This window comes from Rissa tridactyla, chromosome 8 (genome assembly GCF_028500815.1).
Source record: "Rissa tridactyla isolate bRisTri1 chromosome 8, bRisTri1.patW.cur.20221130, whole genome shotgun sequence".
In the NCBI taxonomy this organism is placed as follows: Eukaryota; Metazoa; Chordata; class Aves; order Charadriiformes; family Laridae; genus Rissa; species Rissa tridactyla.
Window position 1 is genome coordinate 44,539,875 of NC_071473.1, and position 26,807 is coordinate 44,566,681.

The window sequence follows — 26,807 nt, forward strand, 5'->3', positions numbered from 1 at the left end:
CTGTGCTGTGACCAAGCATGCTTCGAGTATCTCAGGCACGTGGCTGCTATATTGTGGTCTCACAGAAAGATCTGTAGTTATTCATTAAATTAATCAGCTCCAATTCAGCACATCCAAAGATATGTCTGCTCCCAGGTAGTCTGCTAACAGGAAAAGGAAGTGTATTTATTACAGAAGCGATTTGCTGAAAACCATAATTTGTTTAAATCTAGTTTGGGTCATTAGGTTTTTTCCCCCCTGAGGTTTCAGGAGTGAGCTTGATTGGTACTATGGAAAGATGATGAGGGTAACGATACTCCAGAGGAGGAGGACATCAACAAATTTTAAGTCGTGGCATTTCTAGCAGGGAGCAGAGAAAGCTCCAACAGCTGGATATGTTTGACGAGGAAAGGAAACGGGAAAGATAAATTGCCATTTCACATTCTAATAGATTAAATGCACTAAGGAGGAGTTTGGGTTTGGTTGTTTTGGTTTGTTTTTTTTCCCCCTTTTTCTTTTCCTTGTTTGGAAAGCTACAACCTATTTGCCCTGTCTTCACATAGTATACTTCCTGTAGGAGCTATTTGTTTATTTACCCATTTTAATCACAAGGAAAGTATTCATTATAAAATCTCTCTTTACAGCAAAGGAGAAACCTTCCAGCCACACGGCTGACACATGTTAACTCGCAGGTATTCACAGAGCAGGTTCTGTTTTAAGCCATCTTTCAGGCAGCCACACAAAGACCACCAAAGCTGGGTGTTCAGCTCTGCCAGACCTCCCCCAGCCAGCAGCCCTTGCCAGGAAACACAGGTGACAGCCTGAATGATAAAAAGGCATTTAGAGGGGAAAAAGAAAAAATGCACTGGTTTAGTCTGGGCAGCACCTTAATATAAACCTGCAGGGGCCTTTGTGTACAGCATAGCACATAGCCATCCAAGCAGCAGCTTCAGAGCCAGTCACTCGCACCTCTAGTTTTCAAAGATCTCTTACTGCCCCTGCCATTTATCGGGGAAGAGAGGGGAAGCTCCACTGCAGCTCTACGCATGGCCACAGATCTCAGAACACAGCACTGAGACAGCAAACCCTCCTCTCCCCTCCTAGTGCTGGCCCAGCAGAGGCTTTCTGGACACAGCAGAGGGGAGCCGCAAAGAGAAACTTGCTCTGGGATTGCAGCTGAAGCAGTTTGGAAAGGCAGAGCGCTATGACCTCACACAATTTGCTCTTATTTATTTCAGCATTTCAAAAAAACAACCCCAAACCAAAAACCCCAGTGTTTAACTTTGCAAACAAATCATACTGACTTTGGCTATAAAGCTTACTGCAAATTTGCTCAGTTCAGAGAAGAGTTTCTCTACTGGCGAATTCTGGCAGGCAGCTCTCCAGCGCTGGAAGAACTGCAGAAGAGCTGATTTGTTTCCTTAGCTCCAGCAGCTCAGCTTCTCACGGGGTGCACCCCAAGAGGAGGGCTCCCCAGGGAAAATGGATTTCCCTGGTGGCCAGCAAGATGTTCGCACTCAGCATTCCCAGGACAAGCCACTGCAAATGCTTACTCAGAGCTTTCGAAGCAACCACAGCGCTGCTGTTTATCATTCTTGCCTTTCCAGTACCATACATAATTCCTTCTGGCCACAAAGAGAGCTGCCCACTTCCCAGGTGACTGTACAAGGGAGACAGTGGCTTTTTCTACACCCAACAATTCAGAAGTACTAGATTCAGGACAAAATGTTGATTTGCAAAACACATTACTAAACGCAATAAAAATTTTACCTTGCTTTTAGGAGGAAGATAGGGGGGAAAAAAGGGGGAAGGACTTCACAAAGTATGTGAAATGTTCTAATGTAGAGCATTCCTCCTTCTAAGAGTAAGACATGTGCTATCGACTTTGTTTTAGATATACAGACATAGTCTTTTGAAATGAAGTCCAAAGATCTCCTTACGTTAGAACATGCAATTGCCACTCTGGTGCATAACAGAGAAACCATAACATCTGCCTTCATAAAAACTGAGATGAGTAGCTTTCAGAGGTGGTGCAAGTGGGGTGCCTACAGATAAATTGCCCAGCATTTCCTATTGTAAGTTTCTGTCTTCATTTGTTTGTAAACTTTGCCAAAGTTTAACTGTTTTGGCTGAAATTACCCCTGCCAGGTGTTTGCCTCAAGCTGATTTTTTTTTTTTTTGATAACTTCATCAAAAATGTCTCAGTTATTTCTAAGAACAAAATTATGGAAAAAAACCTTTGTTTTGTCCACGTTAAAAATATTTCAACTGCTCTGCTGAAAAGCTCTTGTACTTCCATGCTTGCAATTTGGCACAAAGTTGCCTTTTCGTCAGGGCGTTACATTTGTAAACATAAAAAGTGCCTATGCTACATCAAGCTAAGCCTGAAAAAACACTGTTTGCACATGCTTGGAAGAGACCTGGTTTACAGCTAAATTTTTTAAGTCCTTCTGTGTTGGGCATGCTCTATTCTCTTTCTTTCTGCAAGGTAACTGAACTTGTCATGCACTGCTCCGCAGAGGAACAGAGTACGCTCCAGGCCAAGGTTACAAAGGGTGAGCTGGATATTCTTCGAAGTTTAGAGCATCCCATCTCTTTCTGGTGGCTGCCTTAAAAGGTGATAAATCTATGTTGATAACAGCTACTCCATTAGCAAGAGTCACAGTAGCCTCACTGATTAATTCTAAAAGTGTCACAGATATAAATATATATATATATACCCACTTAAAAGAACATCAGGGTAACAGGTTGTGCACTCAAATTAAGAAAAGCTAGAACTATGTTGCTTATACAACCTTAATTAAGACCTCGCATGTAGACATCATGACACAGTCCTTAAAAACACACTCACCTACTTTTCCTCTCTCCTCAACCTCTATGTCTTCTTCACCCAATGTAAAGATGGACTATGCCCTGGGGATGAATCAAGGCTGTGTAATGAGGCAGAAGAATGCCTGCCTCATTTATTAGAACATGTGTGTTAATGTACAAGGCAGAAGGCTACAAGAGGAGAAAAGACCTGCTAACATTTAAGGCAAATGAATGATGCCTGAAGAACTGATTTTTAATTTTTTATTAAAATTCCCTTCTGTCAGTTTACAGATGCTGCTGAACGCAGAACATAAATCTAATTTCTGCAGGTTGTCACTGACTGTGTGTCATCCTGTGACAGCTGTCATCAATGGAAAAGATTCTTTCAACATTAAAAGCTTTCTGTATAACATTAAGGACTGAAAAATGGCATACTTAAAGATGCTTCAGACTTCAGCTCTTGTGTGCCTTAGTTTCCCCCTTTTAGAAGGCAGAAAGACTGCTACTTCACTAATAGGGGTGCTGGAAAGATAGCTAATGAAGTGTGTGCAGAGCATTATAGTATCAGTGATGAACACCAAGAATCCAAAAGGAAAGTATTCACCTTATCTTCAGAACAGGGTTTAAACAGTGAGCAGCAAGTAAGGCTGGTGGCCTTCACCTGAACTACCGAAGTTACATATGATATTGAACAGTATCTCCTTCAGTGAGCAACTCAGGCAACAAATGAAGCAATGGTCACAGAGGAACACACCCCCAAAAAAGCACTGAGTCATGTAACTGGAGACTGTACCATAATATGTGGCACCTAGAGATGCAAAAGGTTGCACAGGAGCCTTAGTTGTGGCACTTCCTAACTGCCCAGTGCTCCACTTTGCAAAGTTAGTATTTTTACACGCAGCTTTTCATGTGCCCAAACTGTAACTAAGGCTTGATTAGTATATTCATTAATAAATTCTGCACTGATGAAATTTGACAGAAGTGATTTTTGGGAGGTAATAAGTAGGACCACATACTGCAGCCTTGATGTGGCTTTATCTTGTGAAAATGGCAGCCTCCATTTGTCTACAGGTTTCAGCTGTGAGCAGCGTGAAATCCTCAGACATATAACGAATGTTGTCATCTGTATCTGCAGAACTGACTGTGGGCACAATGCCATTCATGCACACATATATTAGAATGCATATAACATATGCTTTTAAGCACATAAACAGGATATATAGAGACACACACATCTTCAACACCTAAATTTCCAAAGCAACTTTGAATTTTCCCCATTAAAACTTCACAGGGGAAGGGGTTGCTTTACTTCTCTCTCCCCCCTTGCCTTCCCCCAAATCAGGTATCTTATTTCACCAGACTAGAGCTTAAAAATATTCTGGGAAAAAACAGAACACAAACTCCCATGCATTTTCACTTTGATCACATTGCTGCTGCTAGCAGCTTTGTTGGGATCGTTAGCAAGCAAACTGTCAGCACACAGTAAAGAAATATCAGTGCGTGTCTGTGCAACATGCGGGGCTCACAAAGCACAGGCCTAGATCCTGCCCTCCGCCACAGATTAAGTTCACAGGGGAAAGGGAATAAGGACTCTCTTCTTCCATCTGCCCTGAATGCAGCGGCGAGGCAGGATTCCAACCTAGCACTCAGGAGAGTGCCAAAAAAGGGACTGGCTACTGTGCTGGCTGCCACCCCAGGGCCCCAGGGGTGTGAGGCCCGCCAGCTGTGGGGTGGAGCCGTGCCCCCAGCCAGCTACAGCCTCTGCTTCTGTCTGGCCTGCTGGCTCAGCTCGTGTAATGATCGTTTGAAGAAAAGCAATATTGTGCAGTTCATCACGCGGTGCAGGTGTTCACCTTCAACTATCCCTGCCCCGTGCTGGCAGAGCCGCTCCGGCAACACACGCGGCCTGCGTTCGCCCGTATTCCCCACGCTGCAAAGCGCGGCACCTACACCATCCTCAGGTTAGATTTATTCTGAAAATGGAAATGTTTAGGAAAGAAAAGCCCTCGCCTGAATACAGGGAGATCAGATTTTTATCTGACCTCCCTCCTGTGCAAAGATGTGATACAATTCAGCAGACCCAGTACATCTACCAAACCAAGACCAACCTCAGCAACTCTAACTTCATTGGTGCAGAAAGAAACCTGGGGAAGAATCAAAGGTGTCTGCAGAAAAAAACAAACCCAGGGACAGTTATAGTCAGCAGAAAATTGAGCCCAAACAAGCTGCTTCTTGCTCCCGTTCAGGTCACAGTCCCTGTTCAGTGGGGATAAATCCAGTTGGTAGCAGGGTACCGTCTGTGATCTCTTGTGAATCGAGTGGGAACAGACCCAAAAGTCGTCAGCGCTGGGTATCCACTGCGGATGCAGGGATGCTCCAAGTGTTCCTATTGGCATCCCCAGGCAGCAGCTGCCAGTGCACTGGAGCTGGTTAAGGGGCACTCGGATCATCAACCTGCCCCGGTGATGCAGGAGCGTGGAGAGAAGGGAACGAATAAATTCCAGCTGCAGGGAATAACAAACTGTGAGGGGCAAGGATTTCTTCAGCTGTTCCCCAAGCCGCTGTGGAACCACCAGCGTTTGACCTTGGTAGATTCGGACAGGGTAGGACTGTTGTACCCTTGACAACTCAATCTCACTAGCATCCAGTGCTGAACTAGTAGATGAGAGCTAGATGGAGATTTTACTGCCAAAATGCACTTTACCCTCCGAGGAGAGGAAATAGAAAGCACTTCCATTCCCCCAAAAATAAATTCCCTGGGTTTAAACAACATTAGGGGCATGATATTTTATTTTTGTCTGGACATACATACTTAGGAGGTTCTAATAAACAGACTATTTCCTCTGACTTTTGTTCAAAGGCACTAGTGATCTCTGCTTTTTAAAACTCAAGAATTTGTTTGGTTTGCTATAGTGCAATAAAACTTCGGGCAGGAGAATCTACTATTCAATCCTTTTAAAATAGTTCATAAAAAAGTATTCAAGGACTAAGAACTGAGTTACAGACTACCAAACTGTATTTTGACCTCTCCTAACATCCCCCATGGTAGAATCTCACTGCTGCCAAACAAATACTGATTCTTCTTCAAACAATCCCACCCAGAAGAGGAAACAAGTGCATAGAAAAATTAAAGGGACCTGTTTAGTACCACAAAGCAAGACAGTGGCCACGCTGATGATAAAACCTTGGTATCACAACTTCATTGTGGAGCTGAACAATAAATTCAGCCTGAAGCAAGATTTGTATACTTGAACAAAACAAAGGTTTAGCCATTTCACGTTCCGTTTTCTCTGTTTCCATATTAGTCGCTAGTGACTTTGGACTTTACATGCAATGCATATATTAATCCGATCAAAGTGGAGGAATGCCATTTACCCTTACAGGTGCAGTTAGACACAAACTACATTCACTTGGGGAGAGCTTATTCTTGCCATATCTTTGCAGCTAAACTGGGACTACACCGGGCTTTTATCCCATTTGAAGCAACAGATCCCACATACATGACCACGTTAGTTTTCATGTAATTCTTTGACCTGGAAGTTATCATAATTTTCCTCTGCAGCAGGCTGAGCTACAGCCAGTTGTAGGATCTGAATTTTTTACTGCTGGGCAACATCTCTTCTGCTTTTGTATGTCAAAATAAAATTTGAAAAAAACGTAAATGCTTCACTGAGCTACAAACAATGAAAAAAGGTGTTCTGCCTGCCATCAAACCCACTGTTAAAATATTAACACAATGTAAATATTGTAATATTGAGGAAGTACACTGTGTCAGTACTTCCTGGCACCGTACAAGAGCTTCACTGTTCACTTCAGTCCCTGCTGTTAGTTTTAAACACGCACAACTTAAACAAGGCATCTGAGCTTCTCCAGTCCTGGTGCGGAATTGCAGAGAGGCAAAATCTTACTGTAGGTTCTCTCTAGACTAAAAAACAAAGTATTAAAAAGAATCCTTAAACCCAAACAATTATGTAGATGTCAGTACTTTTGAGGCAAAAATATTCCACAGGGTCTTTCAAAAGTCCTGGCATATTGCTGCCAAACATGGAAAGATCTTTGAGTATGCCCTGTCCCCCCCTTCCTCAGAGAAGAAAAACAAGCTGCAAATGCCCAGCAATGCCAGAAGCCTGAAAGCCCAAGTTATTCCTCATGGCAAGAGTCCCATTCCGCAGATTTGCCAGTTAAGCACATTACTTGCAATTGACTCTCTCTCTCAATTGATTGAATAAGCAGCACGTGTGTAATAAAGAGATGAAGCAGCTACCTGCCATTAGTAAGCCAGATGTTGCTATCAGGTCTTAAGAAATGCTGTCTAGCTGCTGTAATTATGTATTTGTCATGGAAGTGTCACAGAAAAGAAGCACAGCTTCAAAAAATAGAGAAGACAGAGAATGACCTCTCTACAGAAAACAAAAAAAGCAACTGGTCATACTTGCAAAAAGTTAGTAGACTTGTTCTAAGGGGTCTGGGGGCAACTGGAGGAGTTCAGAACAGGATTTCACTCTGCTGGTTTTGGTTAATACAAGGTAAAATCCCACCACTGACAAACCCAAAGATCTCACCATTGTCAATGGAAATAGCATAAAGCCTTGAAATCTGAAATTACCACTATTTATGCTTAGAGGCCTCGTTGTGTCACGCATTGTGGCATATTTGACAAAGACCATCCTTGTCACACAGACCTAATGATCTAAATTCAAAACAGCATGAAATACCAGGGAAGAAAAACTGAATGTGTGAAATGTCTAATATTCTGGAAATGTCTAATGCTAGCAAAACTAGATGGCTAGGATTTCAAGAAGTGAGTCCTACATATTCTATTATGACAAAAGAAAGGCACAAACACCACTTCATACTACCACAGGAAATACAAGAAGTCCAAAATGTCACCGACTTTCTAAAATACACTGAATAAATGGCTTATTCCAGATTTAAAGCATCTGCAGCTCCTGAAGCTTTCTCACCTTTCAGACATGTTCCCATGAACAAATGTGAACCACAATGACTTGTACAATGTCCTCTCGTGCCAGTCAAAGTATTGGATAAGCTTCATTCTTATGCATGGTAAGAAATTTCCACTTAATTTTCACTCAGTCACAAAACCTTATTCTGGAAGAGCTCCTTCAATCACGTATCCAGGTGCATCACCAGATTTGTATATGGTAAGACTAACACAAATCCCTGCCCCCCTTTTCACACATCAGTTTATCTGCTAAGAAAAAGCACTATGGACACAACACTTAGTCAGCCCCTTTATCATTCATCTTACTTAAAAGGGGAGAAAAACTCTTGAGAAGTCAGTGAGCATTCAATACATGTAACCGGCACGAGAGCGCTACAAAAAGTCTAGGAACAGGACATCATTCCAAAACTGAGCTACTTACTGTGAGGGGGGTTGTTCATTTGTTTGTTTTTTAAAGATAAACAGGGGCTTTTTTTGTCTGTTTCATGAAATATTATAGCTAAGATCCTTCTCCACTTCCATAAATGGATGTTTTTCTTACTCTCAGTGGGTGGTCTCAGAGTTTTGACAGAGGAACATCACAAGCTAAAAACATAGGATGCTACAGAGATAGCCCACCTGCAGTGGTGGTGGATGTGAAGGGGGAGAGAAAAGGTGATTGCAAAGGCCAAACCAGACTGTGGTGGAGGAGATCAAAGGTAGAAATGTATTCACAGCCCTAACAATGGGGCAGCCCTGGTGAAATGAGCAACCGAAAAGCACAGATACATTAGGAAAACAAGGGACGCAGAAAAGAGGCAAAAATCTTAGCTTTCGCTTATGTTGTTATTAGATTTTTATTATTTTTTTATTTAAAAAGGTCTGAATAAGAAACTCAGACATAACACTTGGCATTTCTTCTAGTGTAGTTAAAGCATTTTGAAAACTAGTTTCTTTCACGTTTCTATTTTATGCTAGCCAATTTAATGAAACAAATCTTCCTTTAAAAACTCTGTTACAAACCATATCTCAATGCAAACACCTGCTACTCCCTTGTGTATTGCTTGGTTTCTTACCTGTTTTCTACAAGGAAGTCTACCACATATTTCTTCAGACAGTAGAGATGGGCATCCATCAGCCCTGTTCTGATGTGCATTCTGGGGTGCCTGGAAAAGGGGAAAAAAAAAAAAAAAAAAGAAAGTCATGAAGTTTTGTATGGCCATTTACAAGAGTTTGACTTTGCAATTAAGTTAGCAGATAGTGAAAAGTGTGCAAAGGCAGATCTGTTCCTTTCCACCTACTGCTGAATTAACAGAGAACAGTGCAGGCTGCCATTATTGGACTATGTCTATAAAGTTACACCTGCTGGCCCTGGGCTGATTTGCTGCGAAAGAAAACACCTCCTCCAAGGAGTCATTACTCCTGCTACATCTTCTTATGTAAGTGGAAATTGCACATTACTGGGCAGGAAGCCAAAATAATGGGCCCAGAGTGCTAAAAGTTACAGTGGGTAATGTCAGGGTACAATAATTCAAAGCTTCTGGCTGAGTGCCTGCCTTAATATGCAAGGCTGTGCATGTTCTGCTAGCAAACACAACAACACTACTGTATTTTTTCCAATGCTTCCTGGAGGGGAATAGGGGAAGGAGATGGGGTCTGCTCACCCTTCCTACACTACACATTACAAATGACTGCCACGGCTCAATTACAAAGCGTTTGCCTATCCAGCCCAGTAAGATGGAAAAGAACAGTAAAACTCCCTCTCACCATCAGCCAAACAATGGCAAACAGGGAAGCCTTCACTTTCAGACCAGTGGCAGGTTAATATTTCAGAAACTCAAAAATATCCAGCAGCTTCAATATGTTAAGAACAAAGTTTTAAATCAGAAAGATTCATTGATTACTTCTCTTTATGCATTCTTTGCTATTAGTGGAAACTCTTTTTGAACCCCGTCTCAAAGCAGCTAGATATTTCATGCCAATATTGCTTTCCCTTCCACACACCTGTAGCCTCATTTAAGAGTGTTCTGGCTGTCTGAACACTCGCCACTAATTCTCAGGACAGAAAAGCCACAAGAGTATTCAGCTTGCAAATTAAAAAAGACAAAACAGACCAACAGCCAGGGACTACACTGGGCTGTTCAAGAGAACCGTAACTGCACTCAAGCCCAGAGGCTATTAAGGAGAGAAATTTCAATCCACACCTGAAATTGTCTCTGCTTTCATTTTTCCTCCTTTGATGACTGGCTTTCATAATGAAGTTTGAACGAACATATTTTATCAGTATATTCCATCCAAACTTTGTTTGCTTATTCCAGAACATGCTAAAGTCAGGTGTTTGTGGATCACAATCGCTTTTATTATTTAGTTAGCTCAGCAGAGGGATCACTCACAACTTGGGTGTGTGTATGTATATATGTAGTAAACCAATACTAGCACACCAAATATTTAGTAACATCAAAGCTACCAAGAATATCAGGTGTTCTAGTAAGCCATTTCTCAGTGTATTTCTCAATTAATGCATTGTATTTAAGTCTTAAAAATTTATAATTTAGGTGGCTTTTCTCAAGCATGCCATTCGATTCAAGCTAAGCATATTATTAACTACAACGAAATTCTTGAAGTCCCACTTGCAAAAGGAAAGCTCCTATAATAGTAGTGCGACACTTTGCAGCAAAGTATGCGGTACTAAAAAATGATATATGCACTTTTAGTAGATTACTTCATTAACAAAACATGAGCTCACCTAGCAATGCTCCAGTACTGATGTTATCAGTGGCCCAGATGTTGCTGTGGAAGTCAGCCCAAATAGCAATGTTCCTTATGCAAAGAGGATAGGGAATCCACTAATTTTAATGAGGTCTTGCATTTGGAAGTCAGCAGACTCCCTCCTGCTCTGCATCCTGAAGATGACTTCCACATTTTGTGTATTTATGAGAGGAAGAATTTTCATATCTTCTCTGAGAAAAAGGGCTCCCTTGTATTTATATAATGAATAGTTTATTGAAATGGGTGAAAGAGACAAATGGAAAGAAATGGACAGGGAGGAAAGCTGGGAAAACAAACAAAACAAACAAAACAATGGAACAAGGCAAGAAACGTGTAAAAAAAAAAATAGAAGCGGATGCAGCATGGGAAGGAGATGGAAAAACAGGAGGAAAAAACCCAATTCTTAACTTGAAGATGACAAACAAGACACAGTTTCTTTAGTGCCAGAATGCCACCTTTTTCTCTCCCTATTCAAGATCTATCACGACCCCCCTTAAACACAAGGCAAGGGAAAGCTGCAAGGGCTACACATCAAGCAGAAGAGTGTAAAATAGGAACTTCTCAATAAATGCTGGTTCTGTTGCCAGTGCCTGTGTGGCAACTGGATGTGTGAAAATCCAGTCTGCCCACCTGCAAACTGGAATAACACTATTTAGCTGCACTGCAGGACACTGAGGATTTGGGGGCTGAAGTTTGTATCTGCAGGCAAGTATGGTATCAAGTTTTTCGGTAGCTAAGCAACTTTATAATAAAGTTATACAAAATCAGTGCATGTGGACAGAGAGTAGCACAGTGCTATCCTAGCTGCAGCTCCATCACACACGCACACACAAAAAAAACCACCACAAAAACGAGCCAGACAACAAGATGTACTGAAACGCCACTCTGAGTCAGCTTTCAATGCAGAATATACTAACAATAACGGAACATCATGCTGGACAAGAGGGAGGTCCCACAATGAAAATCCTCTGAAATACAGACCACCTAAGTGATTTGCAACAGAATAGTCCCATAGATTAATATTATAATCACAGCTTCAAAGGTCAAACAGGCAAGTTTGGGCACATGCATAAACAAAGCGGTGATTTCTGTAAACCAGACTCAGGGAGAGAATAGCCACACTAAACCAGACTGATAAGAGCACTCTATCATAACAAGCCACTAAAGATGATGCTAATTTTCATGGACTAGTACTTAAACCAGTATATCTTCAGGTAAAAGCAAAGGAGCCAAATAATCTAACAGATAACAGCAAACTCCATCACCATTTCAAATGAGCATCTGGTTACTAATATCGAAAGCCACACTCCCTTCTCATGCCTCTGATCTCCCACTCCATCAGCTAATCTTTACAACACATGAAAAATGAGCCCATCGTCAAGAACAGCTGATACAGAGAGAATCGAATAACAAACAATGCATGTGCCGAGAGCCGACGCACCTAGAGTTATCGCTCTGAGGGAGATAATACAGAAGGCTTTTAATTATATCATCAAAGCAAGGGAGAAGGTACTAGGAGGGGCTGGCTGCAGATGGTTAAGTGTTAATGAATGCCGGGTTGGGTGGTTTATCAAAAGAAAAAGACTGGATATATATCTGAGAGGGTCACCGTTGAGATGAAAGTTGTAACAGCCATTGTTGGAGCTCTTTAATGAGTGAGGAATGTCAAATGTGAACCCTCTAAGAATCATACCAATTACTAAATGAACTTAAGTTCAATCTAGCAAATGTAATCAAGCACAAGTCATTAAAATACATGGTAAAACTCCCATTGGCGCTGCCACTATAGTGTCTATTATTGTCTGTGCTCCCGTGTCTGTGCTCCCGTGCAAGGGAGGGGGCTGCTCCCAGTTGTAAGCCCTGTGTGTTATGTTAAGTGATGGCAGATTTTAGCCCTAATGATGAGGCATGGAGGGCTCCCTGGCAGAAAGTCGACAATGAGGAGGCTCGGAGAGATCTGTGGAGACGGCAGGGAAAGATCAGCAATTAAAAGAGCGATTTCAAAGAACGCAATTTAATGTATAAAATTAGCTTTTATTAGCACATAATTCCACAAAATCCTGACTCGGGATGAGAGCACATAAAGGTCTGCAAGACTCCTTAAGAAAGGTCTGTGCCCGTAATTCCTGACACGCCATTGTGAAATAATAAGCAGTACTAACAGGATTGATGCATGCTTCGTACATGGCATTGCTTTGAAAGTGGAGCCCGGAGCTTTTCTCTCCCTGATAACCTCTCTCAGGATTTCCTCCCTCAGGGAAATCAGCCGCTGATAGAGCAAACTTCCCTTGTTTAAACGCAAAAAGATGGACAATTGTTTCAACTGTAAACTAATTAAGAGAGATTACCACCAAGAGCTGGAGGTTCAAACCAGCCTCGCACTCCCACTGACAGTGTGATAATGCCAGGCTGGGGTCAAAATCATAAATCTGGAGGGAGCACACACAATGCTTAAAGCCAAAAAGCCTCTCTACTAAGCATGGGATATTAACATTAACCTCACCACCTCACAAATAAACTAGCTGAGAAAGAGAAATCCCATGGCCTTTTTCCCTTTAACTTCATACAGCTGTTGACGGAAAATATGAAGGTCTTTAAATAAGCTCAAGGACCTGAGGCTGTCCATACTCTAAGACTAATCCGAGCAATGACACAATAAAAATCCAATCATACCTGCTATTAAACTGGCTCCTGAACCAATATCTGAATTACATGCACCGTGGGCTTATGGGGTATTAGCTCATCTTCCTCCCCATCCCTCCAAAATAAGTAAATAAATAACAGCACACTAAGTACAAACTATGCATTACACGCTCATTTCTTTTCTAATTAATTGCATGTAGCTCACACAGTCCATGTGGCCAAACAGTCTAGCACGTTTTTCCTGTCCCCCACACTACATACTGTATTCTTGCGTGAAGAGGCATGCCATCCAGTTCAAACACACACTGCTGACCCCAGACTGGCTGCATGGAGGTGCTGCTCTCACGTTGATACAAAGCCAGTGTACAGATCAACACGAAGAGAACTCTCACAGCAAAAGCTGCCAGACCACCTTTAATGTCTCAAGCATTCCTACTTTTAAAGGAAAAAAAAAATAATCTCTAAATCACATTGCTCATTTACGGGACAGCTCTTGGCTGTAAACTCACTAATTATAAAAGACCACTGTTACGTTGGCTCTTCAAAAATCCCAGACACCTTATGACCTTAATTTTTTTTATTTTTTTATTTTACACAGAGATTTTGGCCAAAAAGATCCCAAAGCACTTAACCAAATGAATGTCCCCACTGTATCCCAGGCCTCCTTTGCCCACTAGTGAAATGCTGCCACCTCCGGGCTAAACCGCAGCAGCTGTGGTGGCGCAGGACAGGACCCCCCTGCCCTGCGCCCCTCTTCCACGGGCTTCGGAGGAGGGGGAGCAGGGAGTAATTTGAGGATGCTGCTTCTCAGGTGGAACAACTGGTTCAATTCTGGCTAAGAGGAATACCTTGGTGATGCAAGCGTGCTGGTGTAGAGAGGAAAAGGGCACAGAAAAGCAATCACCCAGGATTTCAAGACCGTGTCCCTGAGCCCCAGGTGACCCTGGCCTCTGTTTCCCAGCACAGAGACACCCCCTCACTGTTCCCCTTCCTCCAGTTTTGTAACAACTCTATTTACAAAGACCAGAGGGTAAGATGCACTTTGGTCCCTTGACGACCTGGCAAGGGAGGACACACCACATTCAGCTTAATATCAGCTGCCCAGAGGCAGCTCTGGTACCTCCCCACCGATCCATTCCCGCGACCGCTGCTTCTAAAGAGACACCGCATCAGGAATGGGAAGTCGTTTCCAAATGAAAATGTTTTATTGATCTCATGACCTAAGTTGCTTGAAAGCCTTCCGAATAATAAATATTTTTCATTTAAAAGCTTCACCGCATGCCATTTTTCTTAGTTGTGTTACATTATTAATATACCCATGAGACTATAATACAAACTATGAACCTACTTCTGAGAAAAACATGCTGAAAACTTTTTGGTTAAGAAACCAACTTTCATTGAAAGCCAAAGACTAAATAATTTGCTCTAGTATAAAGAGTATAGGTTAGCAGTTAGAACTCAGGATTAATATTTGTTCAAGGTCAGTAATGGTTTATAATAAGCCAGTGTGACCTCCCATAAAAACAGTTGTTATCTTGGCACCAACACCGTGCTTTAAGTTTAACATCTCTCTTGACTTTGATGCTGAAAAGCAAGGGTGCTGATGGCTGCACAGCCAACTTATCTCATGACCTTATATAAAATGTTTTTCTTCGCCCTGCTTCAGCTTCCCCACGTGAAAATGAGAACAGTAATTCCTCAACCACCCCAAGTCCGAGGAGCACTCCCTGGGGGATGTGCAGCCATGTCGCTGGATGCACGTGCATCCCCCTAGGAGGACACTAGACACAGCTGCTGGGGGAAGCATTTCCCAAAACTTGGTTTTGAGGGTCTTTGCCGCCATAGTGAGTGCTAGCAGCTGTAGGAAATAATGCAGGCACCGGGCTACCCACAGCCTTTCTGCCCCTTTCTCCCTTTCCCTGTCCTCCACTGAAAATACAGAGAAAATGCAAAGATTTTATACTAGACACTTTTATACTAGACTCAAATCTGCTAGAATACTTCAATTGCTATGTAGAAACTGGGAAAGCAAAAGAGAGACCAAAATGATAATAAGTCCAGAGTTCGGTGTGGAGAGAAGAGAATACACTGCAAAGGAGGGCGGGGACCGCCAGAGACATTATTAATAGGTTTTACCCTTGAGCTCTGGCAGCTACTTGTTCTATACACAGAGGAAAAGGATTAATCAAGCCTTGCACGTAAAGGTTCTTTCTATGGTGTGCCAAAATATTTAAAGCAGTATACACAAAGTGTAAGCCTTATTATTATACACATTCGATGTAATCATCTTATGCTACAGTTAAGGCCAGGATGACAATAAAGTAGATTATTGTGCACTATAACCAATTCAATTCCAACACAACGGGACATGGCTTAGTCACTTGGTTCAGATCTAGTATTTGAGCTTATTTTTCTTATGCTGGGCTAAACTGTGATTTAAGAGATTTAATCAAGCTTTGGGAAATGCTTTCTTTACTGAAGAAGAAGAAAGAACTAAAGGTCTGCACCTGGCAACACTAATCATTTCCAATTTTCAGCTCATTTTGTTTCCTGCTTCATGGAAATTCACCTTAGTAAATAATTGTTCCGTAAAATCACCAGGGCTGAAAGGATGACAACACATGAGAGGAACAAGTTTTAAGCAAACAACTGAAGTTGGAGGATTGTACAGAGGCTACTGAAGAACAGCAGCTCCTGCTGATCCCTCCTACACCAGTTCCCAAAGGGCTAAGCAGCAGACATATGATATATTTTCTTAAATCAAATAATTACAGTAAATGCATGGGAAACAGTGTAACTGAATACTGGGTCAAAGCTGTAGGTCACCAGCAATATATAGCTTAAACACAGCAAGGCTGCCACAATTTCTTTATGTCACTGGCCTCGACTCAAAGGCAAACAAAATGGTACTCAGCAGCGTGACCGGCCGATCCCAGCCTGGCTTGATAAGGCTCCAAAGACCTCCTGTGCCTCTCAGGTGAAGTGGGTTTTACTAGTGGCTAGAACTTAAAACCTATGATCTGCAAAATTTGGGATTTTAGGTAATCACATACCTTCAGATTACTAAAGCACACGAAGAAATCCCCCCCCGACCTTAAATTCCAAGTAAAAGTAGAAGTGGAAAAAAAAAGTGGAAATAAGCATTATAAGTATTTCCTTTTATGTTACAGGCCCCAGAAGCAGGACAAACTGAAGCTGTCGCGCGTACCTTTGTATTTCACATTAGAAGCAGCCTTCCAGGTACCTCATGAAAACCACCTACTTCTGCACCATCAGTTTATTAAAATTAAAAATCCCTCTTTAAACCGGTTACTGTGCATAGGCCATACCTGACCATTCACTTTCCTTTGCTAGGATCTTCGTTTGACGAGCAAATGGGCTTTTATGATGGAAGATGCATGTTTGTCATTCTTTAGAAAATTTTTACATTCAAAACAGTTAAATTTCACGGGACTGGAGAAAAACCTGACAAGAGTCTGATACCTGGTCATTAGGGTTAGAAGGAAGAACAGAGGGAGAGAAGAGAAAAAAGAAAAGAGCAATACATGTTGTGTGTTAGACAAAGCAGCGTCTAGCTCTCCCCAACACTTAGAGTCTAGAAAGCAAGAAGACATGAGCTTTGAATCCAAAGAAGAGAAAATTCAAGTGTTATGGTTTAAACTACCAAAACCTACCCCAAACCCAGCCCATGTAGGATGTCCTCTGCAGTAAATCTGGCAATGTTCATTTCCTTCATCTACTGTAAGTGAATTATATTTAGCTCCTGCTCCTCGAGGGTCTGTAGCTTCCTCTCAGCTGGTGCTTTGACCTGTGTTTCCTTCTGATTTCCCCCTGGAACCTACTGCTTCTGTCTCACTTTTAATTCACGATAAGGTTTTACAGTCATAGCTATTTTCATCTCAACTCCAGTGAAACCTGGACACTTTAGCATTTCGTAACACAGTAACCACACTTCAACCTGACAAGACCCCAACAACTCTAAGTGTCAAATATTTAATCAATTAATGAAAACAGCTTTATCTCAGGCATAAATTGAGATGGGCAAAGAACTTGGCTCTGCTGACACTGCAGAGGAAGCCTGACTGTGACTGCCAGGACACAGGCTGCTCCATATCTGCGCAATGCTAAATGGGTACATAGAAGAAAAATACGTTTTAGGGGAAAGTACACTAAGGTATTAGCAGTCAGACTTGATGAATCCAGCTTCCTTACAGAAAAACAGGGGGGTTTCCCCACTTGGCTACACTGAAGTCATGACTCCGCCCATGTATTTAGATATACCCTCAGCCACATGCTAGCCTGGATTTCGGGCAATATCAACTTTGAGATGTGATTTTTGGGACACAGAGAGCTGTCAGGGCTCAGGACATCACCAGCATTAGAATACAGCCCAATGCTACAGTGAAGAAATACCCCAAGTGATAGGAACATCACACAAGAAGTACAGATACTTGCCTTCTCTTTTAGTTTAAAATAACCTATTTAACTTGTCAGCTAATATTTTGAGAGTATCGAGTAATAAACTTCATTAAAACAAGGCCTTAAGATTAGAAAATGCAGCATTCTTTTTGCAGAATGACAGCAGAATTTAAAACCAAAGGAGAACTGAAATCAGACTGAAGCCACTTGGACACATCTCTCCCTTTTTCAGCCCAAAATAACTTAATGAGTAATTATTTTAATAGATAGCTGACGTTTTACAAAACACCGTCAGAAATATCATGGGATGATGAACATAAGTATAAGGGGGGAAAAAAAGACAAGACACAGAAAAATCTGTTGTTACCACAAGAAGAGCTTAACATCTACCGAGAGTCCAAATTTGCATTTTTTAAACAAGTAATTACAGTGGTTACAACCGCACTGGATTAGTTTCTGGTTAGACCAGATTACTCATGATTTAAAATTACCAGATTTGTTAATAGCTATAACAGAAGTCGCTGCATCATATTACTGTAAGAAACTGAGCTTACACCTAAAATGCTTTCAGGAGGACACTAAAGTTGGAGCACGACGGCATTAAGCCCAACTGAACAAAAACATCCACTGCACTGAGGACAGAGCTGAATTTCCAAAAATCTTTCTCGTCTTTCACCCACTACCAGGACCTGAATAACAGCTTAAGGTTGGGCTGGAGGAATTTCACTCCTTTTGAACAGAGATAATACAGCAATTAGAACATCACGGAGGACAGAAGAAAATCCAGGTGATTTCAATGCAGTGAGACGGTTCTTTGAGCAGTAGGTTAACTTCTTTCCCTGGGATGGCTACTGCTGACTGAGAAACTTCACAGAAGCAAGAGCGCTGTGCTAACTCACTTCATACAGTAGGTGGGAACTGCCCTTATAATAATTAGGAGACAGTCACCATTCCTTTTAAAAAAAAACAAACCACAAAACAAAACAAAAAAAACCACCAACAAAAAAACCACACTCTTGAAGGAAAAGCTGTCTGGACAGCTAAGATGACACTGCTCATCTGTGTATTTTCACAATTTAAATACTAATTTTTTAAACTTTCTTTCTTAGCTGCAGTTATAAAGTCCAGCTTTTGGCCAAAATTAGCAACTATTTTATTGCTTCAGCGATGAAACAGATAGGACAAATGTCATTAATCTAGACTTCAGTGGTCCCTAATAGCAAAAGCAGTAGTAGAGGACCATTTTCACCACTGAGCACAAGCTGGTATTGAAAAGCAAGAGAGAAGACAGCAACTGAAGCCTCTGTTGCGTATGCCACCTGGGGTAGCAAGTTAAACCTCACCGCCTAGAAGCACTAGACTGGCCATGGCAAGTAACAGAGTTCAGACACCTCCGTAATTTGCTCTTAGAAGAGCTCTCTGTACAAAGACCAGAATGGCAACAAATCCAATCCTTTTCCTTTACAAGCCTAAACCCATGGTAGGACAATTTCCTCATCTTGAAACACTTAGCCTAACAGAAAGAAAAAGAAAATGCGCAGTGGATGACCTGAAGATTATCATTTACAGTTTTACGGCAACCTCAAATACTATTAAAACAAAACAACTTCTGTTCCCTTCTTGCTTGGAAAAGACGGGACTATTCCGTCTGTGGTTGTGGACTGTTTCAGTATTATCCAACTGCATAAACGAAACTAGTGTCAAAATTAAGTTTTAAATGGCTTGAGGTTTATAGGAATTAAAGAAGGAAAAATTAAATTTGAAACTCTGCTTGTTTACTAGCACTAATTAAATATGCCAGATTTCTGGGCAAGCTTCCTAGCCTGTGGCTACTACGTTACTGGCTTGTAAAACAGTCAACAAGTTACATGAGTACAAAGCACAAATACAATAACAGAGATTTCATGTACAGTCCTGCCCTTAGTTTATAAAGAAAAAATGTATTAGAAACAATCTGTAACTATAAAGACCTGTGCTAACCCTCTAGACTGTATTAGTAGTAGAAAAAGGGCCAAGTCTACAACGATCACTTTTGCGGAGAACAGTTAAAAAAAAATAATCAGAGGTAAGAAGCAATAAGCAGAACCAAAATGAACAGGAAGCCTTAAAAGACTAGTTTACTTCTAAAAATCCTGTGCTTCTGGGCTCTGCTCTCAAAATGATTCGCTATCAAAAATAAAAGGGAGGTTTTGCACTTTAACAGAAGTGGGTCTGATTATTCACACCACAGAAACTGCACTCCTCACAAAGAGCTGATTTTTATTATTATATTGGAATTCACAAGAAAATGGGTTTATTCTGAAGAGCTGGAATTTCACATTTAATGGGAGCAAGGTCCAGATCCATAATTGTACAGTCCGTTTAGACACTAAACTCTTAAGACAGGTACTGTCTTTGCGTTCTACATTTTAAAGGCATGAGCACAGGGAGCTCACAGTCTCTGAGAAAGCTGCAAACCAACCAAGAAAGAACCAAGTAAAACCAGCCTCAGATAAATGGAGCCTCTGGAGACGCTCATCTCGGCACGCAGCTGAAATGAAACAGAATAAAATGCAGTGGTGCCTGCTTCATCCCCAGGCAGGTAGGGGCAGGAGAAGGAGGGACAGTAAGATCCCATGGTCTAAATGTTGTTCTTTGCACATCCTTCTTTCAGGCAAAGCTCCCAATTTACTTTTCTACAAAAGTGGCAAACAACTCTTAATGAAGGAACACTTGAAGACAATCTGCTGCCTTGACAGCTTTAAAATGAACAGCCTTTCACAGCAACTCAAATTAATGTGCGTTCCCACTGTACAGTAGCCTTGCTCAGCTTTAAGGAAACCAGGAATTATGCTTCAATAAAAATTCAGCTATGCAAATATTCTGCTATAAAAAGAGGCATAAACATATAACTCTCCAACTTCCAGAATCACGTACATGAGGCAAAGGGAAACGATATAAAAATAACTAGGTTTTTGTTTACATCTGAGATTTACAAGAGCAATTCCAGAAACTAAGTTCTTCCACTGAGGCATTGATTTAATTAGCTTCCATAGCATGCTTTACTTGTATTTGGACCTCTGATGTACATTAATAAAAAAGAAACAAATATACAATGGATATACGCAAAATAATTTGCTAAATTTTTCCTATGCCTAGATGGAGGTAAGAATTCTCAAGCACACTTTCATGGGCTTTCCCTTACATGCAAACAATCCTTTCTTAATACATACAAACTATGTATGTTTTCAATTAAAAACGTGACTGGATTGACTGGATCATATATTCTTGCAAACTAGCCAAAAATCAAATACAAACTGAAGCCCTGAAGGAATTTCAGGAAGTACAAACCATACAGCACAACAGTTCTACTTCTGGCAAGAAGAATCACCTCTCCTTTTGAAACAAAGCTAGAAGTGACAGCACTGTGTAAAAATATGCTAGCATTCAGCAATGAAATAACTACATTAATGAACAATACCCAGAAATCATAAAAAAAAAAAATCTAACTGATGAAAATCTCAGCTAAGCAAGTAAGCACAAAATGATCAAGTAAGAGCAGAGCACTTGCTTCTTACATTTTGATAAACGTTAATCTCAATTTTGGGTCTTACTATTCAACCAGCTGACAGAATTAGTTCCTCAGAGATGTGAGGATGGGATTCTCCTCCGGACACAAACAGTGGCAGTGAGGGTGATGTTTTTGCTTAAGGTAACAAACGGGACTACTGTTTGTAAGAATGGGTTCTCATACACTTTTTTTCACCGTATTTTGATCCACATTAGTACAGTTTTCTCTGGTTGTCCTTCCTCATGTTAGATATAAAAGCCAGAGCATCTGAGGATTTGGGGAATTAATATTTAACTGTGAGTGTAAATAAGAAGATATTATCCACTTCTGGAGATAACATGCAAGTTCAAGACAGTGCCTACCTGCAAGGAATACTTCCGAAGCTCAGCATTTCTCTCCTCCCTACAACTTCAGGCTCTATCCAGCCTGCAGCAAGCAGGGATCAACATTTTAGGCCGGTAAACTTACATTTAGAAATCAGACGAGCCTTTACAAAGATATGGCCTTTATGAAAACATCTTTTACTTGCATGCACTGCAGTTGTCCTTGACTCTCCCTCAACATGCACAGCACACATTTGGTTGTGGTGTCAAACCACAACAGCGCAGCACACCTTCCCATCACCTCCCTTCATTTCAACTGTTTATACACTGAACGGCTACGTTCAGCTTTCACGTCGTCACCACACAATAACTTTTTGGCATTAACCAATGATGAAAAACACTCATCTGCTACATGTCAGCATATCTAGGAACCTTAGGAAGCAGCAGTACCCTAAGATATCTAAGATACTTCCATTGAGACTTGAATTAACGCTTATAGATGGTTTTCTTATTGTCGTTGTAGGAGGAGCTAAAATCAGCAGTAGTGACGCAGGCACATGGCAGGTAAAAGACCAAAGCCTTCCAAAAGTCCTCAATAGAGCCTGTGAGTCACCTCCACAGGCTACTCAAGACATTTTCCTTCAGGAAAACTAAGAAGTCAATGGACAGAAGGAGTGTCAAGAAAAACCAGCCTTGGCATTATTGTGCTGCAGTCAGGTATGAGCTTCATGTCGCTTGAAGACCCGCACTTAGGACTAAACACATTTTTCAGAGATGTGCAAGTTCACATCCTTGCATCCACTGCCTTCAAGATGGTGAATCAATGAGTCATGACTTCAAAACACAGAAACAAAGGAACAGGTTCTTTGCAGCAGGTTACTCAGATTTGGTGTTCAGCATTTCTGCTGTTCGTGGCACTCTTGACTTACACGTTCATTATATCTTAATTTCTGCACGTGACCTTTTTAAGGCCACTATTTATCAGGGCAGTATCACCTTGTTTTATTACCAGAACTCATCATTCAGAAAACACTTTCTATTCATGCACAAAATTTTAATTAAAAAAAGTGAAGAAGCACATCCCAGACAGCAGCCCAAATCAACTCAGATCTTTTAAAGCAGATCGCTTACAGGAAATTGTTGTCATGCTTTTAAAAATGTTTAGGAGAAATTAAAGCAGTTAGTCTTTGGAGTGATCACCTTCTAAAGAGAATTACTTTTCTACTGCAAAAAGCACACTATTTGAAGAACTATAAAAGATTAACTCTTGTTTGATGTTTGTATTTTGGTGGAACCTGAAAGTGCTGACCAAAGCTGTACACATGGGTAACAAACCCACAATTCTTATCTCAGAATTTAAAAGCTGCCATCAGGTGGCCAAACTGGAAGTGGAGAACAGCAAACAAACGCAAGGATTAAGAAACGTAAACACTGCTTTTTCTCCTTTATCCAGACTAATACGGTCCCGAGGAAGCCCAGACGATAGTGCTGTTTCTGCACCAGAACTGGTTCCTACCCAGTGCTTCACCCCCGCAGCACTCGGCGGCTGCTCTGCCCTCCCAGCCTGGCCCTGGCAGCAGCATGGCCGCTGGCATGTTAGCTCAGGTGCACTGCTACGAGCTGGGCCAGCCTCAAGCCAGCATTTGTAAAACCAGTTCATGCGCACGCAAGGAATCGCCTACCTACAAATTCGACCGTGTACACTCAGGAGTAGTGGCTTGTTAATGCAAAAGAAAACGTATTTCATTTTTCACTGTTTTGTATGAAAAAAGGGAGAACGACTGCATTGAAAGAGACAGTGGAGCAGTAATAACAACGTTCACACACAATAAACTATACAATAATACATTTAAATACTACTGGTGTCTGACATGAAGAAATGCAAGTGCTGAAACTGAAAAATCTGGGTTTAAACATGATCTGTAGCTCATGCTGTATACAACGTTACACCAGCTGCTTCCTGCAGGTCGTTTTAACAAGTACTATTCTGATTCTAAATGTAGGAAAGCCAACAGTTAATACCCTGTGCTCAGAGCAGCATTTTACATTTACAGTACTAACAAAAACATTCATGAGTTATGCCCCTGTGAGATAGGAAAGTAATATTGCATTCATTTTAAAAAGCAAAGAAAGTATGAGACAAACATTAAATGGACTTCCCAAGGCCACAAAGCCAAGTAGAGAAGGGAGATGTCTTTGTATATTGGTTACAAGACATTCTTAATGCAAACAGGTGATAGCACATCACTTTATATGTTAACTTTTACCCTTTCCTGCACCAGATCACCTGTAGAACAAAAGAACTCTTCCCTGTAAACACAAAGGTTGCTTATTTTAACGGTTCTCTACAACCATCTAACAGATTAACATTTCTATTTTTTTCCAAAGACAAGAATAGATTACTGAGAAGTAAGGTCAGACAACTTTTCTGTAAACCCTCAAAGTCAAAAGTTGTCCAGGACGTGAGAAGTCATCTTTTACCCCAGGCACGAGGTTATCCCTGTCACATATGAAAGCCTGGAATCTATGTAACATCCCTAGTATCATAACCCTTTCTTTTCAGCTGACAAACACCAAGGGCATAGCAAAAAAATGCCAGAGTCTACTTTTTACACGTTGTTTCCTTCATATTATAATGTAAATCAGAAAACACCCATAATCCTGCATTCTAGAGCTATGCTATCATGGGGTACATCTAAAACAAACACATACAAGAGCCATATTCCTTAAATTTGAAATATATACTATTTTCAAAACGGGTAAGATATAGAAAAACATACCAGCAAGCACTAATTTGTCTCACTGATCTATCCCCTCAATAGCCAGAGGCTACTTTTAACTACAGTGACTTAGCACAGGAATCTAAATTGTATAAATCAACGTCTCAATTAACATTTTGTTTAGGAAGATTAGAAAGAGTTACGGAAGAGAAACAGAATGTAATCATTTGCTAGCACAGTGGCTCCAGAGGTCTGAGAGCGAGTGCAAGAAGAATGGAGTTGAATGCGGGAAGGGTCCATTATTCTTTCAATAGCATCTGGTGCTGCAAAATATGCGCTTGCATACTTTCCTACTTGAAAAGCTTAAGTCTTCAGTAGCTCCTTGGTCTGGGAAAATGGCAGGCACCCAAATGCTAACCCAGGGATCTAGGGAAGAGATCTACCTGAAGAACAATATTTTTCAAGTGGCCTTAGAAGTGAAAAATGGCCATAATGAGAAGTCTCTTTCCCCAGGGGATTTTATTCCTTGTGTCTGGCTGCTGTTTGTCAGGTGCCGTTCCCCGCACACATCCCCAGCACATTCTAATGCAAGAATGGAGAGAGGGCCTCTCTGAAAATAATCACACTTGCTGAAAGACCTGCCCTGCATAAATATCTCTAACAACAGTACAAACAGAAATCAGCCTTCTTGCCCAGTACTTTAGTTGAAATTTATGGCACTGCTGGCCGCGATTCTGTTATTACGATTCTACCTGGCTAAGGCTCAAAGTCACAGAAGTGGGAATTTCAGAGGTATTTTCAGAAATGTTGTAGCTAATCGGGGGCGGGGGGTGGGGGGAAGACAAAAAAATAAATACCTAGTTCTAGAAATGCTGTACCCATATGTTAGTGAACAAAGCTATATATAAACTATATATTACACATATATACATACATGTATGAACAGACGTACCATAGAGATGGGACAGAGAAGTTAGGGTCGCACATGGCCTCTGAAATGATATTTAATGCTACACCTTGGGAATAATAAAGCAAAGGGGAAAAAAAAATAAAATCAAAGGGAATACTGAAAGACAGCCCCTTGTGTTCTTGCAAATATCACCAGCTGCTGGAGGATTTATATGCAGAAAAACTAGAAGTTGAGCTTTAACTTGAATTTCCCTTGCTTTCTTACTGGTTTGCTTCCAACCCTCGGAGTTTAATTAAAGTCCATCAGCCAAATTCTTTCTGTCTGAAGGCCCTAAATTATTCCTTTTTCAATTTCTCTGTATTGACAGACCCAGATATTTCAAAATCTCGAGCTTCCACTAACCTGAATTATGAATACTGCCCCCGACATGTTTTTTTAAAAAGTTAAAGGATTTCAAGATGATTGACACAACTAATACCAACAGCTATTGCTGGCCAATATGCAGGTGTGCAGGTACATAAAAGTTAAACTTATAAGGAGTAACTGTGCAAGGTAGAGCATTCTGCATTGCCGGTTCACATATCAAGGTCTAATAGCCATCTCTTCTTAATCCCCAGGAGAGTATTTCCTATTTGGTGACCGGGGAAGGAGAGAGTCTTATAAGAAATCTCTAAGACAAGTGGATAAGAAGTTTTACTGCTTGTAAAAGGAATCTCTATCTAATCTTCTCTAGCTGGGGAAATGGTGCAATAAAATTGATGGAGAAATGAAGGATTTAAAGCCAGAGAAACACAGGATTTCTCAAAGTAGAAACATAGAGGACATGCTGCCCTTAGGAATCGATCTCTGCTATTTACTCGATCTACTGGAAGAACTCCCGGGAAGCATGTCTTAGCAAGAGAAAGGAAAGTTTGCTATGCTCTTCATTTCCTGTGTAATTCCAGAAACTGCCAGCACAATACTGTTTGGGGAGAACCACACAACAGCTATTCAAGAGGGAATTCAGCATTGTATTCTGAATGAATGGAAACATTTTGAAAGATATATATTTGCTGTGAGTAAAGTAGAATGCAAACCCAATAAGGATCGTGGGCACACATATACCTTCAACCAGCTAATTGTATATTCTGACTCTTTCCATTGTGACTTTCACAATATTCTTAGCAGTGCTAAACATCACAATAAATCATCCAGGTTAGAGTTCACAGTAGCCATGAAGTAAGTGTAATAAATCAGCACTAAAAATATTATGCAACTACAGTTCAGTTGATACCTAGTGTAGCTAATTTTAATGGAGAGGCTATCACTTTTATGTATCCCTGCAAGTTAGCGATTTGGGATCTCAATGACCAGGATGAAGGAAAGGCTCTTCAAAGTCCTGCTTTCTTAGAATAAACTAGACGAACGGTTCCTTGCAAAAATCCCAAAGGTATTTCCCTTCAGCCCACTGCAAAAAGGTTCTGCTAAGCATGACATTTAAAGGATTAAAAAAACCCAAAACAGTAACACAAAACGGTAAGGGAACCACAAGCTTTGGCTGGGCTCGGGAGCCAGGACCTTAGCCCCAAGCAGAATCAGACCTTTTAACTGAAGAGGAACAGTCACATGCCTCATTTCACCCTTACTTTGCTTTAAACTAGGCTGTTTCCTCCCCCCCATATTCCACATTGGCTGATAAATTCCCCAACGGCGGGTGTTAACTAATTCTGCATTCCAGTCTGCTCTGCGTCATGGAGTTCCA

General features: G+C 41.1%; 1 protein-coding gene across 3 annotated transcripts in view; it reads right to left on the reverse strand.

Moving 5' to 3' along the window:
* Window positions 1-26,807, reverse strand: part of EIF2B3 (eukaryotic translation initiation factor 2B subunit gamma) — a 102,894-nt gene that overhangs the window by 41,985 nt on the left and 34,102 nt on the right. For 2 of the 3 annotated variants that reach the window (XM_054211174.1, XM_054211173.1), the window contains one exon: window positions 8,809-8,898. The exons of the other annotated variant lie outside the window; for it this stretch is intronic. In XM_054211174.1, the coding sequence (XP_054067149.1) occupies window positions 8,809-8,898 (90 nt within the window). The remainder of the gene's footprint in view (window positions 1-8,808; window positions 8,899-26,807) is intronic. 3 annotated transcript variants of the gene reach the window in all.